Source organism: Pseudopodoces humilis, chromosome 18, assembly GCF_049639895.1.
Source record: "Pseudopodoces humilis isolate 2021_Gansu_Grassland_sample_001 chromosome 18, ASM4963989v1, whole genome shotgun sequence".
Classification (NCBI taxonomy): Eukaryota; Metazoa; Chordata; class Aves; order Passeriformes; family Paridae; genus Pseudopodoces; species Pseudopodoces humilis.
Genome location: NC_142217.1, coordinates 16715861 through 16729674, shown reverse-complemented (window position 1 = coordinate 16729674; position 13814 = coordinate 16715861). Strand labels below are relative to the sequence as shown.

The 13814-nt window shown below is 56.1% G+C and overlaps 3 protein-coding genes and 2 non-coding genes across 5 annotated transcripts; 3 read left to right on the top strand and 2 right to left on the bottom strand.

Annotated features, from left to right (window-relative positions):
* Nucleotides 1-9: 9 nt before the first annotated feature.
* On the bottom strand, nt 10-134 carry LOC148182943 (small nucleolar RNA ACA64). The gene has a single exon (XR_015774131.1). It is a non-coding gene; the product is annotated as a small nucleolar RNA ACA64 (small nucleolar RNA).
* A 481-nt stretch (nt 135-615) lies between these two features.
* On the top strand, nt 616-3260 carry RPS2 (ribosomal protein S2). The gene is made up of 7 exons (XM_005523087.2): nt 616-791; nt 905-994; nt 1424-1531; nt 2040-2213; nt 2290-2449; nt 2884-2975; nt 3139-3260. Exons 1-7 carry the CDS (start codon nt 636-638, stop codon nt 3217-3219), a joined length of 861 nt encoding a protein of 286 aa, XP_005523144.1. The 5' UTR covers nt 616-635; the 3' UTR covers nt 3220-3260.
* On the top strand, nt 2656-2793 carry LOC148182942 (small nucleolar RNA SNORA64/SNORA10 family). Its single transcript, XR_015774132.1, has one exon. It is a non-coding gene; the product is annotated as a small nucleolar RNA SNORA64/SNORA10 family (small nucleolar RNA).
* A 343-nt stretch (nt 3261-3603) lies between the features above and the next one.
* Nucleotides 3604-5156, bottom strand: NDUFB10 (NADH:ubiquinone oxidoreductase subunit B10). Its single transcript, XM_005523085.3, has 4 exons — nt 4947-5156; nt 4313-4451; nt 3912-4051; nt 3604-3802 (listed from the first exon to the last, which is right to left on the bottom strand). Exons 1-4 carry the CDS (start codon nt 5092-5094, stop codon nt 3705-3707), a joined length of 525 nt encoding a protein of 174 aa, XP_005523142.1. The 5' UTR covers nt 5095-5156; the 3' UTR covers nt 3604-3704.
* Nucleotides 5157-5986: 830 nt separating this feature from the next.
* Nucleotides 5987-13505, top strand: RPL3L (ribosomal protein L3 like). Its single transcript, XM_005523084.3, has 10 exons — nt 5987-6044; nt 7039-7231; nt 7581-7749; nt 8823-8958; nt 9681-9867; nt 10828-10988; nt 11239-11340; nt 11422-11517; nt 12076-12195; nt 13375-13505. The coding sequence occupies exons 1-10, from the start codon at nt 6042-6044 to the stop codon at nt 13426-13428; spliced, it is 1221 nt and encodes a 406-aa protein (XP_005523141.1). The 5' UTR covers nt 5987-6041; the 3' UTR covers nt 13429-13505.
* Nucleotides 13506-13814: the final 309 nt, after the last annotated feature.

The following is a 13814-nucleotide window of genomic DNA, read 5'->3' as shown; positions in this document are numbered from 1 at the left end:
GGGCACGGGGCTTGTGGGAACATGGGTTTCATTCCCCACACAGAGGCGTGGGCAATAAGCTTTATGTTCCCGATGCTGTGGGCGCCGTTATCTCACCCGGGGCCACAGCAGACCCCGAGTGATTTTCAGACCGCGCCGGGCGCTACCGCGCTCCCCGGAGCGCCTTCCCGGGACGCTCCCTGCACCCCACCCGGCCGGGCTGCGGCTCGGGCAGCGCCACAACCACTTCCCAGCAGAGTTTTGTAAGGGCTAAAGGCGCACGGAAGGAGGGAGATGCAGCAGTGCCTTCCCCCGTACCCACAGCTCCTCACCTGCCGCCGCCCTGCCGCGCTCTGAGGGCTCCGGCCGTGCGCGCCGGTTTATCCCGGGAGCCGCGCCCGCCCCGCACTCTGTATAATTCACCATAAACCGCGCAGTACAGCCCGCGCTGTATTCCTTATTCAGCTCGCAGGGCTGCGCTGCTCTCGCGAGATACCGCGCACTATAAATACTGGACGGCGCGGCCGCGCGGCCTTCTACGCTGAGGGAACACGTAAGTAGAGCAGGAGCCATGGTGGCGGCCCGGCCCGGCCGGCCCCATCCGGCCCCATCCGCGCCCGGCGCGGCCCGCCTCATGTCCCGCTTTGTTCCAGCAAATGGCGGACGACGCCGGTGCTGCGGGAGGAGCGGGAGCGGCCCGCGGGGGCTTCCGCGGTGGATTCGGGACCGGGCTGCGGGGCCGCGGGCGCGGCCGCGGGAGGGGCCGCGGGAGAGGCCGCGGGGCCCGCGGAGGTAAAGCCGAGGATAAGGAGGTGAGTGGGGACCTGGGGACGGGGGTGCTGCCAGCCCCGAGGATGCGGCAGCGGAACCGGGTCCCGGCGGGTGCTGGCACCTGGTGACTCTTGGCCGTGGATTTCTCTGCCAGTGGATTCCTGTCACCAAACTCGGTCGCCTGGTCAAGGATATGAAGATCAAGTCTCTTGAGGAGATTTATCTCTTCTCGCTTCCCATCAAGGTGAGTTGCTGTGGACATGGAAATGATGGGACAGGGAGATGCTCCAAGGGGCGGAGCTACGCACGGAGAGCTGGGGGTGCTTACCTGGGGAAGGGAAGGCTCGGGGAGATCTCAACTTCTTCCAGAGCTTAAAGGGGCTCCAGGACAGCTGGAGTGGGACCTGGGATAGGGTCAGATGGGATATTGGGAAGGAATTGTTCCCTGTAAAGGTGGTGAGGCCCTGGCACAGATTCCTAGAGAAGCTGTGGCTGCTCTGGATCCCTGGAAACGTCCAAGGCCAGGCTGGATGGGGCTCGGAGCACTCTGGGATAGTGGAAGATGTCCCTGCTCTTGGGAGGATGTTGGATTAGCTGGGCTTTGAGGTCCCTGTTAACCCCAGCCATTCCAGGATTCCATGATTCCTGTGTGCTCACTGCCTGACTCTTGCAGGAGTCGGAGATCATTGATTTCTTCCTGGGCTCCTCACTGAAGGATGAGGTGCTGAAGATTATGCCTGTGCAGAAACAAACCCGTGCTGGGCAGCGCACCAGGTTCAAGGTAATCCCGTTTTTCTGGATCCTCCTGTTCACATCTTCCCACTTACATTTTTAGTGTAATTTTAATCATTCCAAATCCCTTTTACTGTCACATCTAGTAAATAAATTGCTGTGAGGACCATTAGTAGTTTGTTAAATGTAGTAACTAAAATGTCAGTGGTGTGTGCAGATGTTCCTTGAAGTAGCACTGGCCCAAAAGTTGGACTGCAAAACTTATAAACTTCTTTTTGAGCAAACTCTTCTGACACTGCAAAATTCAGTTGTTTTTGCACAGCAGCATTGGGTTTTCAGGGAGAAGTTTTGGGTATAAAGAGGGAGTGCTGTTGGGAAATCACAGGGAGTTCTGAGCAGTGTGAGGCTGCAGCAGGGAATTGAATCCCAGTGCATTAAAAACCTTGGCCAATTCTGACTGAAGGATGAACTCTGAGGGAAAAATGGGTGTTGAGAACTGTGTGTAGGGTTTGGGGCTGAGCTCCTGGAGGGAGCAGTGAAAACTCTTCCGCCTGCAGGCGTTTGTGGCCATCGGGGACTACAACGGCCACGTGGGGCTGGGGGTGAAGTGCTCCAAGGAGGTGGCCACAGCCATCCGTGGGGCCATCATCCTGGCCAAGCTGTCCATCGTGCCCGTGCGGCGCGGCTACTGGGGCAACAAGATCGGGAAGCCGCACACGGTGCCCTGCAAGGTGAGTGTCCCGTGCCAGCCTGGCCCTGGGGCTGCTCGGGGCTGTGTTCTGGGGCTGACCCGATGTGTCCCCGCAGGTCACCGGGCGCTGTGGCTCCGTGCTGGTGCGCCTGATCCCGGCTCCCCGCGGCACCGGGATCGTGTCCGCCCCTGTCCCCAAGAAGCTGCTGATGATGGCTGGCATCGATGACTGCTACACGTCAGCGCGGGGCTGCACGGCCACCCTCGGCAACTTCGGTGAGCTCTGGGGCCACTTTTGTCACTGATGGGGCCACAGCACCTCCATTTTCTGGTGCTTCGTGCCTGCAGCAGTGAAGCAGAAGCCACGACTTCTGCTGCAGGTGCAGGTCAGTCCTGCTGCTGGTTCTGTCAGAGCTCGTTACAGAAACGTAGGGTGTTGTTACGCCTGTTGTGGGGTGTTGTTACGCCTGTCACCGCTCCTGAATCTCCCAATCTGCGCGATTGCACTTGTGTCCCGTAGTGTAATTGTCGTAACTGGAGAGAGAGAGAAACCTGAGTTTTGTGGGTTCATCAGAGAGGCCCTCCCATGGTCTCCCTGGTCCTTTCAAAATTCCACATTTTCGTAGCTGGGGGATATTTTGGAGCTGTGGCTCGGATCAGCGGGCTGGTTCTGCAGCGGTTGATGGGCAGTGTGTGACATCTCTCTGCAGCTAAAGCCACCTTCGATGCCATCTCCAAAACCTACAGCTACCTGACTCCTGACCTCTGGAAAGAGACTGTCTTCACCAAGTCTCCTTACCAGGTAAAAACAGTTCCAGTCTTACCCTTCCCCTAAAATTTAGATTTCTGTACCCAGAGATTTGGCAGCTCTAAAGTTGAGCTGCCCCGGTGCACAGCAGGGATGGGAAGTGGTGCTGAGGTGAGAGGGGTTTGAGGGAATAACCCACTGTTGGTGTTTTTTGCAGGAGTTCACCGATCATCTGGCCAAGACCCACACGAGAGTGTCGGTGCAGAGGACCCAGGCAGCCGCTGTGGCCGCCACCTAAGTGGCTTTTGTACGAGAATAAAGCGATCAGAGAACCAGGAATTGGTGCTTGGTGTGATTGGGGGTTGGTGCTCGGGGCACGTGGGTTAAACCATGGAATGGGTTGGGTTGGAAAGGACCTGGAAGCTCATCAATTCCATCTCCTGCCACAGGACACTTCCCACTAGACAGTGCTGCTCCGAGCTCTGTCCAGCCTGGCCTTGGGCACTTTGGGGGCACATCATCCTTACTCAGCCTGAGTGCATTCAGAACCAGGGCAGAGCAGCTCACAGACTGTTCTGGTGGCACATGAAGGAGAGGAAGGGCAAACCCCAATACTGGCAGCCCCAAGTGCCTGGAGCTGAGGGCTCACAGAGCTCTTCAAAGAATAAATACAGATCCCAACTGTACAGATTTCTGTTTATTGTGGAGGCCAGCGGCACCAGAGGTCAGGGAAGCAACATGCACTTGGATACCAGCACCATGGAGGGAGGAATTGTTTCAGCTCTACTGGTTTTCTTGTGCTGCTTTCCTCTCCTCCATCATCCTGTGCTTCTGCTTCATCAGGCACGTCCGTGCATTCCCATGGTAACCCAGCTCACCGTCTGAAAAAGAAAGGAAATGTTTGAGCAGTGCCTCCTACAAAGCCTGTGTTCTGTGACCTCCTTTCCCTGGGTTTAGAACCCTTTCCCTGCATGCTGCTGCCACACTCACATCTGTCCTGGTAGGCCTTGGTGACCTGTGCCAGCAGCTCCATCTCCTTGGCACAGTTTTGGAACTGGTTGGGTCCTTCCCTCTGCTTGCATGCAGCCATCCTTTCCCGGACTATCTCCACGATTTCCTGATCAACCATCCTGCAGGGAAGATGCAGCAGCCATGAGATGACAAAAGCTGAACCAAGGGATGAGGACACTCCTGTGGAATGTCAGCTCTGGGATTTTCAGGGTCCCGGTCCCTAATGCCACCATGCCCAGAGTGCTGCAGGGACAGCAGGACACTGATGTGTAATGGGGTGGGCTGGAGGTGCTGCCTCAGAATTCACCAAAATGCTGCAGGTCCCAGAGCTGTGTGCTCTGCTGTGACCTCGCCTGGGGACAGTCCAGGGGCAGCCATACCTGTCCCTTCTCCACTGAGCCTCGGCCTCATAGTAGCACAGGTAGTCAGCCTCCAGGCACTCGCTCAGGTCAGGCACACGGGGGAACTTCTGGTGATAGTAATAGAACTTCTTCTTGCTTTGCCACCGCTCGATCAACTCTGCAGGGACAGCCCGGTCACACACCCTGGCCCCAGCTCTGAGGGACAGCCCCAGTGCTGGCACTGCCTGGTGCCACCTTCCCAGGCAGCAGCAGTGGGTCCATTCCTGCGTCCAGCTCATGCCCAGCTGTGTGTCTGTCCCTCTGTGCTGTGTCCCATGTCGCTGTGGTCCGAGCTGTGTCCCACGTTCCTGTGTCTGTCCTACTATCCAAGCTGTGCTCTTGTCTGTACCATGTCCCTATGTCCATGCTGTGTTCTTGTCAATGTCCCCTGTCCCTGTGTCCCAGCGTCCTGTCCCTCTGCCCGTGCCGTTAGTGTCAGGACCAGTGTCCCCGTGTCCTTGCGTGTACCCTTTGCCTGTCCAGGTGCCCGTGTCCTCACGCCTTTGCCCCGTGCCCCGGTGTTCCCATCCCGGTGTCCCCGTCCCCGCGCCGCTGCTCAGCTCCCACGGGGAGGGGGACGGGGTTGGGGGGGGGGGTCTCGTCCCGCCGGTACCTCGGACGAAGGTGACGGGCGCGTCGATGACATAGCTCAAGGCGGCCTGGAAGTAGTTGACGGGGTTGGGCACCGACGTGGTCCTCTCGGAGACGGGGGTGCGGGTCGGCGGCACCTTGTACGCCTCCAAGTCGTGATCCTCCGGCATCTCGGCGGCGGCGGCGGGGAAAGATGGCGGTGACCCCTGAGGGGGCGGGAGCGCGGGAATATGGCGGCGACCCTTGAGGGGGCCGGGCGAGAAGTATGGCGGCGGCCCCGGGGCACGGCGGGAGTTGTAGTCCGCGTGTCCCGGCTCCGTGAGGGGATCCCAGAACGCCGGGATGGGTCGGGCTGGAAGAGCCCCCAGTGCGTCCCGCGTGTCCCACGTCCCTGCCCAGCAGCGCCATCCCACAGTACGTGGCACAGGACTGTGAGCAGATGGCTTCGGGATATCCCCGGTGAGGGAGGCTCCACACCCTCTGTGGGACCTGTGCTCGGTCAGTGCGCAGAGATAAAGTTCTGCCTCATGTCCAGGTGGAACTCCCTGGGCTCAGTTCCTGCCCTTTCCCCTGGTGCCATTGCTGGGCAGGTCCCTGCTCGGAGGGACACGCAGGGTTGAGGGCCCCTCTCAGCTGGGGAACGTGTCCCTGCCCATGGCAGGAGTTGGGACTGGATGATTTTTAAGGTCCCTTCCAACCCAAACTGTTCTGTGATTCCGAGATGTATTGTCTCAATCTCTTTTCCAGTCAGAATCACAAAGTCTGGGCTGACAGAGAGATTTTCGGTCTGTGCTGGGGGTACCTGGTGCAGGTGTTCACAGCTCTGGGTGTGTGATGCCCCTTTTGGAACCTGCTCTAATTCAGGAAAATGCCCTAATTCCTGCCATTCACATTAGAGTTGCTCAGGAGCGAGAAGCGTAAACTGAGCCAGCAGCAATTGACCTTTATCACACCACAACTGTGGAGTCCAACCTGCCAGGAATGAAATGAATATCGCAGCGGGTGAAGCGAGTGGCTAAATTTGTGTCTTCAGACCCATACCCATCTTAAGTATTTAATCTGGGGAGGCACCTCCTGACAGCCTCTCTCTGCTGCTGCCCCGGGCTGAAGACGTCCCATGGTTGGTACAGCTCTGCTGGAGTCGCTTGTGTGCGAGGGTCAGCGAGCAGGGCTGGCTTATGCTCCTGGTGCTGCCGCTGGAATGGGGTCAGAATCCTCAGAGTTCCACTCAGGCAGGAAAATGAGCTTGGTGGAAAGCACAGCCAGGCACTGGGACTGGTCTGAGCTAGGAAGGAGCTGCAGTGGGTGCAGGACTAACCCTTTGCTGCTTGTGGTTGAGGTTTATGTGTTTATCTCTTCTCATCTGGCTTTTGAGATGCCTTTAGAACATGTGCATGTTCCTGTTAGCCATTCTTTTGGGCATCCTTTCTCCTGCTTTCCCGATCCTTGGCTGTGCTTGTTTTGTGCCATTTACCTTGATGACATGAAGCCCAGGAATCCCGAGCAGGCCTTTTTGGTGCTACAGGATACAAAATAAATTGTTATAATTAAGAGCACAGAAGGACAGACCTAGTAAAGAATGTATTTCTCCTTCAAAGTCCTTCAGAAGAAGCTGAAGGAATGAGATCATGTTAAGTTTTTTATTTAAGGGACATAATTTGTCCAGAACTTTAGTAAATTCACACTGACAGAGAATAGATTTAGAATGGGTATTAGGAAGAAGTCCTTTCCCTGTGAGGGTGGCAGGTCCTGGTACAGGATGCCCAGAGCAGCTGTAGCTGCCCCAGATCCCTGGAAGTGTCCAAGGCCAAGCTGGACAGGGCTTGGAGCACCCTGGGGTAGTGGAAGGAGTCCCTGCCATGGCAGGGGGTGGGACTGGATGGGCTTTAAGGTCCCTTCCATCCCCAAACCATTTATTCTATGCCATTTTTCCATGTACACGACAGAAGCTTGAACAAAATCCTGCTCTGTTACGACTCAGCGAAGAACCCAGAATCTCTGTGGCATTCCCACGTGAAAGGGGAGAATTTCTGTTGTGCTTTTGTTGTGTTTCCCTTGACCCCATTTCCTGGGGAGCTGAGAGTGAAGCCTCCCTTTGTCGTTGTTCTCCGCAGTCCCACCGCAAGTTCTCCGCTCCCAGGCACGGCCACCTGGGCTTCCTGCCCCACAAGCGGAGCCGCCGGCACCGGGGGAAGGTGAAGGCCTGGCCCAAGGATGACCCCAGCAAGCCAGTGCACCTGACAGCTTTCCTGGGCTACAAGGCTGGAATGACCCACACTGTGCGGGAGGTGCACCGGCCTGGGCTCAGTAAGGCTCTGCTGCAAGGGGACACATCCGCGAGGGAAAGGAGGGAATAGGCTCCTTGGGAAAGGCTGTTTATGGAAAGGGGTTGGTGGAGCCCACAGTTCTAGGTTAAATCTTGGTTATCCAGATCTTGGATGGTCAAAGGCCACGGCAGCATGGGCTGAGTGTGGGGGGTTTTCCTGGAACTCTCCACACTGGGATGGTGAGTGGTGGTTTGGGAGGTGGGAAGGCTGCGGCTGGCTGAGGCTGAACGTGACCTTGCTCCCAGCACTCTCTGTGACAGTGGGAATCCTCCAGGGATCCTCCTGATCCCAGAGGATGCTGGGCACCACTTCCCTTTGCTGCCTTGCAGAGATCTCCAAGCGGGAGGAGGTGGAGGCCGTGACCATCATCGAGACCCCCCCGATGGTGGTGGTGGGGGTGGTGGGCTACATCGAGACACCCAAGGGCTTGAGGAATTTCAAGACTGTATTTGCCGAGCACATCAGCGACGAGTGCCGGCGGCGCTTCTACAAGAACTGGTACGTGCTCCTGAGAAGGGTCATTAAACACTGGAACTGCCCAGGGAGATGGTGGAGTCACCACCCTGGAGGTGTCCAAGGGACACCCAGATGTGGCACTCAGTGCTCTAGGCTGGGTGACAAGGTGGGGATCAGTCACAGGTGGGACTCGAGGATCTTGGAGGGCTTTTCTGACCTCAGTGATTCTGGGATTCCCAGATTGTGGGTTTCCTGGGGGGCTGCCTGTGAGGGATCTCTGGCAGGAATTCCACAGGCTCTCCGGGATGCCCAAACAGCTCAGCTCAGCTGCCTATTTAGTCATGCACAGGGCCATTGCAGACAGCCCGATGCTGGGGAGTAGCGTTTGCATATGTAAATTTATTCTAATAGCCGAACCAAGTTAGCTCTCTCCACAATATCGTATGGCAGGTTCCTTTTCGTTCGTGCAGCTCGGGCTCGTCGGCTCCCCAGTTAACTGGAATCCTTGAGCTGGAGTGAAACCAGATTTGCCAGGGGGAAAATTGATGCAGAACGTGGCCCCTGGCCCTCATAAATCAGCGATTTCCTCGCTGTTGGAATTGTGTCTCCTGTAACAGTGCCATGGAGACCCTCCCACCACATCCCTCTTTTCTCCTGTCAGCTCTTTTCACTTCCCATTCTCTTCCCACCCAAAGCCCTTGACAGTCAGGTGAGGCTCAGGTGTCCACAGGTAGCAGGGAAGTGCCTTTGTGATTTCCTGGCTGCGGGAATCTCCTGTAACAGTGCCATGGAGACCCACCCACCACAAGCCTCTGATCCCTGCTTTCCCCCGCCTCCGATTTTGCGCCTGTGTTGTGATGGCGCTGAGTCAGTCAGTGGGAGACAACTGCATTCCTCATGCAGAAAGGTTTGAATTACCCTTGAACAAGCCCGTTTCACGGCTCATTATCCACTTCCCTCTTCCCACCTCGAGGCCCTGACAGTCAGGTGAGGCTCAGGTATCCACAGGTTGCTTGTGCCTCGAGGAGGTGGCTGACAAGGTGACCCGAACCCTCTCTGCAGTGTCACAAGCCCTTTATCAGCTCTGATGGATGTTAAACCGCTTCTGTCCGTAGGCATAAGAGCAAGAAGAAGGCTTTCACCAAGTACTGCAAAAAATGGCAGGATGAGGCTGGGAAAAGGCAGCTGGAGAAGGATTTTGCAGCCATGAAGAAGTACTGCAAGGTTATCCGTGTCATTATGCATACACAGGTCAGAGCCTCCCCCTGGGGGCTCGGGGGCTTCCTCAGCTCTGAAGGGCCTGGAAATGGGAGCAGGGGGTGTTTTGGTGGGGTCACAGAGGCTGAGAGAGCAGAGGGTGTGAGATGGGTGATGGGAGGTGCTGGCTGACCTTTCCAGCTGCCTCCTGACCTCCCAGTCCCCTCCCAGAGCTTTCTGCTCCAGGTTTGCCATGGGACTGTGGTTTGGGAACACGGGGGAGCCCCCACATCCTGATGGGAGCCCACACACCCCGTGGAGGAGAGCAGGAGGAGGGCAGAGCCTGGGCAGTTCCTGAGTCCTCATGTCAGCAAGGGACCTTGGGCCTCATGATCACCTCAAATTAGCAACTGGTGTCAAATGTTTTGGGCAAAAATAACCCCATGGGCAGGCACAGTTTTGCCAAATGCTGATTGCTGGATCCACAGGAGCCCATTTGAATGCTGATCCCTGGAGTTAAGGGCTGCTTTGGAGTCTGGGGGAGAGCTAAGCTGGCTCAAGGCCAGACAGGGTCTCTGGACTTGAAGACAAGGAGTTGGCTCCATAAAATCCCAGCTATAAAGACCCAGGGCTGCTATGAAAGGGGCTGAGTGTGGCAGAGAGGTGAAGGTGGCTCTGCTCACCCCTGTGCCCCTCACACATTGTGAGTGACCCAGCCCTGCTGCACCCTCCTGTCTGTGGGGCGAGGGGCCACCCTAAAGCACGGTGTGCTGCAGATGAGGCTGCTCCCACTGAGGCAGAAGAAGGCCCACATCATGGAGATCCAGCTGAATGGAGGGACAGTGGCTGAGAAGGTCGACTGGGTCCGGGAGAGGCTGGAGAAGCAGATCTCTGTGCACAGTGTCTTCAGCCAGAACGAGATGATCGATGTCATCGGCGTGACCAAGGGGCACGGGATGAAAGGTGCAGGGGTTTGGGGCTGTCCTTTTCTCATGGTGGTTTTGGGGTAGGAGAGTGTCAACCACGTTGGGAACCCCCAGCTTTTTGTAAAGGGAGTAGCAAAGAGCCTCAGGCATTAAACATTGCATCCAGTTCTGTTGTGGCAGAGCTCAGTTTCCTTAATCTCAGGGATTCCAGCAAGGGAAAAATTCAACAGGGTGATCTTTGATGTAGATACAAAGGAGCTGACAAGGTAATTCTGGTGGAAAGATTTTGCCTGAGATTAAGGGCAGTGAAAGCTGTGGTGTCTGTTGTGCCCAGAAGCCTCCAAGGAGACTGTCAGTACGTAAAACAACCAGGTCTGATGGGAGGTGTTGGTTGGAACTGGATGGTTTCTATGGTCCCTTCCAACCCAAACCATTCTGTGATGGTGTGAGTGTCTCACAAACCCCACATGTGCACAACATCCCTGGGTGTGTGCATGGAACACCTCCTGGTCTGATCAGAGCCCTGGGAAGTGAGAAGAGCTCCTCTGAGAACTGCAGGACAGCAATGGGATTGTCCCTCAGGAGAGTGATGGGACTGTCCCCTCAGGAGAGTGATGGGACTGTCCCCTCAGGAGAGCGATGGGATTGTCCCTCAGGAGAGTGATGGGATTGTCCCTCAGGAGAGCGATGGGACTGTCCCCTCAGGAGAGTGATGGGATTGTCCCTCAGGAGAGTGATGGGATTGTCCCTCAGGAGAGCGATGGGATTGTCCCTCAGGAGAGTGATGGGACTGTCCCTCAGGAGAGCGATGGGACTGTCCCCTCAGGAGAGTGATGGGATTGTCCCTCAGGAGAGTGATGGGATTGTCCCTCAGGAGAGTGATGGGATTGTCCCCTCAGGAGAGCGATGGGATTGTCCCTCAGGAGAGTGATGGGACTCTCCTTCCCCAGCCCCAGCCCCTCCCTGCTGACCCTGCCCGCTGTTCCCACACTCCCAGGGGTCACCAGCCGCTGGCACACCAAGAAGCTGCCCAGGAAGACACACAAGGGCCTGCGGAAGGTGGCCTGCATCGGGGCCTGGCACCCAGCCCGCGTGGGCTACTCCATCGCCCGGGCTGGCCAGAAGGGCTACCACCACCGCACTGAGATCAACAAGAAGGTATGGCCCAGGGGGGCTCCCTCAGGCCTCCCATCCTGTCACCATCCTCCTTCCCACGGTGCCCTCAGCTCCCCACATCCTCACAGATGTTTCCCCGGACATCTCCATGTCTGTCCTGGTGCTTTTCCGCTGCTGGAGGGCACACCTTGTGATTCTGTGGGGGATTCTGTCACCCTGTGAAGCCCCTCAGCAAGGGGCAGGAGATCCTCCATCTCCACTGGAGATTTAGCACGTTCTGGTAAATTCCCAGATTTACCGCATTGGCCGTGGGATCCATGTGGAGGATGGCAAAGTGGTGAGGAACAACGCCTCGACACACTACGACATCACCGAGAAGACCATCACGCCTCTGGTGAGGGCTGAGGGGTGACAGGACCCTCCTGACTCTCCCAGCCAGCTCTCCTGCCCACCAACCCCTCTGCTCTCCCCACAGGGTGGTTTCCCTCACTACGGGGAGGTCAACAATGACTTCCTCATGCTGAAGGGCTGCGTGGTGGGCACCAGGAAGCGTGTGCTCACCCTCCGCAAGGTGAGAGCACCAGGCTGGCATGGGCTGCAGCTCCCCAGGAACACATTCCCCACATGGAGAACCTTCCAAATGCTGGGCAGGGACACTGGGAGGGTCCTTGGTGCTGTGTCACACACGAGTGTAGTGCTGAGGCCATTGGCAGGTGGATGGAGCTGGAGAGCTTCAGAGCTTTGAGGGCTGTGGTTCATTTCAGAAATGAAACCTTGGATGGTCACAGAAAGGTGATTGGGCACTGGAATGGGCTGCCCAGGGATGTGGTGGTGGAGTCACTGGTGTTTAAGGACAGACTGGATGTGGCACTCAGTGCCATGGTCTGGGTCACAAGGTGGTGACATGGGTTGGACTTGGTGATCTCAGAGGTCTTTTCCAGCCTGGCTGATTCTGTGAAATGCTGAGTGAAGAGCAGCTCTGCAAGCTCTCCACCAGCTGAGCACCAGGGTGCCGCTCTGAGAACACAGATTTTTGAGGAGATATTTGTTTAGAGGACATTCCAACCCTGCTTCCATGAGTCCTGACTTCTGTGGCAATTCTCCTGATGTTGTGACTGTTCTTTCCCAGTCCCTCCTGGTGCACACGAGCCGCCGGGCCCATGAAGCCATCGAGCTCAAATTCATTGACACCACTTCCAAATTCGGCCATGGCCGCTTCCAGACAGCTCAGGAAAAGAGAGCTTTCATGGTGAGTTCCTGGGGCCTCCAGCTCATCGTGGGGCCACAGCAAGTGACTGACTCCCACCCAGCATCTTCCAGGTGTCCATGGGCAGGGAGGAGGAACTGGATGAGTTTGATGTCCCTTCTGACCCAAACCATTCCAGGGTTCTGCGATTCCATGATCCTGTGATCTGTTTCTCCATATAACAACAGCCAAATGAATGTTTGAGACTCTCTTGCCTAAAGACAGCCATGAATTCAGTTCACACAGCAGAAATGATGCTAAGGAAGAACAGGATGGGTGTGTGAGTGATCCAAGACAACTCAACCAGCAAATAAAAGACCATATGGGCAACCAGTTCCCATTCACCATGGGAAGTTTTAAACAAGCAGTTAACTTGGCAGGCACTGTCTTGGCCATATGGTCCCTATCACTTGGAATTGTGCACTGCTTTGGTTTGTTTGGAATGATTTATAGCTTTAGTGTTCTTACAGGGAAAAAAAGTTTGGGTCGAATTCAGATGCAAATTTGTGGTGCTTTCATCAGAAGCTTTCAAGAAGGCCAAGCAGTGTATTTTTCTTAAATCCAGGGAAAAAAAATACAATTAAATCATCAAAACACAGCAGTTTCCTGAATAGTTTTGCAGCCTTCACCAGGCTGGTGTGAATCTGAGTCTGAAGTGGAGGAAGCACTGAGTAAACCAGGAGAGGGAGAAGGGAAAGAAACAAGTGCCTGAGTCCCACGCAGACGTAAACTGGGTCTGGCCTGTCAGCCAGAAATGCCATGTGAAGCTGGCTAAGCCTCCTTAGTGCTGGCAGGGGGATTGGTTAGGCACTGCCTTTGCAGAGCTCTTTAGAGGTTAAGCTGATTTCCTTCAGCTCAGTGTCAGGAGCCTGTTGTGTCACTGCCAGCCCTGAGCTGCTGTGACAAGGAGCTTGGTGACAGGAGGAGGTTTGACCTGGCTGCAGCTCTTTTCTGTGCCATTCTGCCCCGTGGATTCTGTGGTAAAACATCCCATTTGTCTGGAAGTTGAGGGACATAAGTAATTCCTGCCACCTGCTCCCATAGGATTGATTTGCTGTGGGATAACCCCATTTTTAAGCTGCTGGCCAGAGCAGCTTTTCTGGTCACCACAGGCCAGACACAGCCGTGGAGGCCAGGTCTGTGTGTCCCTAAATCCAAACTCTCCTCTCTGCTCTCTTCCAGGGCCCCCAGAAGAAACATTTGGTGAAGAAGCCAGGTGTGCAGGAAGATCTCTAAGGATGGAGAGCCAAGGCTGCCTGACTGGGCACTTGCAATAAAGGGGCTCCAAGCCATGCCTGCTCCCTCTCCTTCTGGAGGGGTGTCTTGCCTGTTTTCAGCCTCCTCAGCAGGTGGGATTGGGAAAAGTGGCATTTGGGACTGGCCCACATGGACAGGGACAGCCAAGTGCCCGCTCTCTCCTCTGGACCCTCCATTTCCTTTGCCCAGTGAATTTTCCCCACCCATCCAAATCACCACGAAGACTCCCCTTCCTCCCACCCAGCAGAGAGCAGAGCACATACCAGAGCTTCTGCACCAGTTTCCACTGGGAGTACAGGGCCTCCCCACGCCCTGCCTCTGCCCAGGCTCCCTCACTGTCCCCTCAGTGCCTCTCCCACACACCT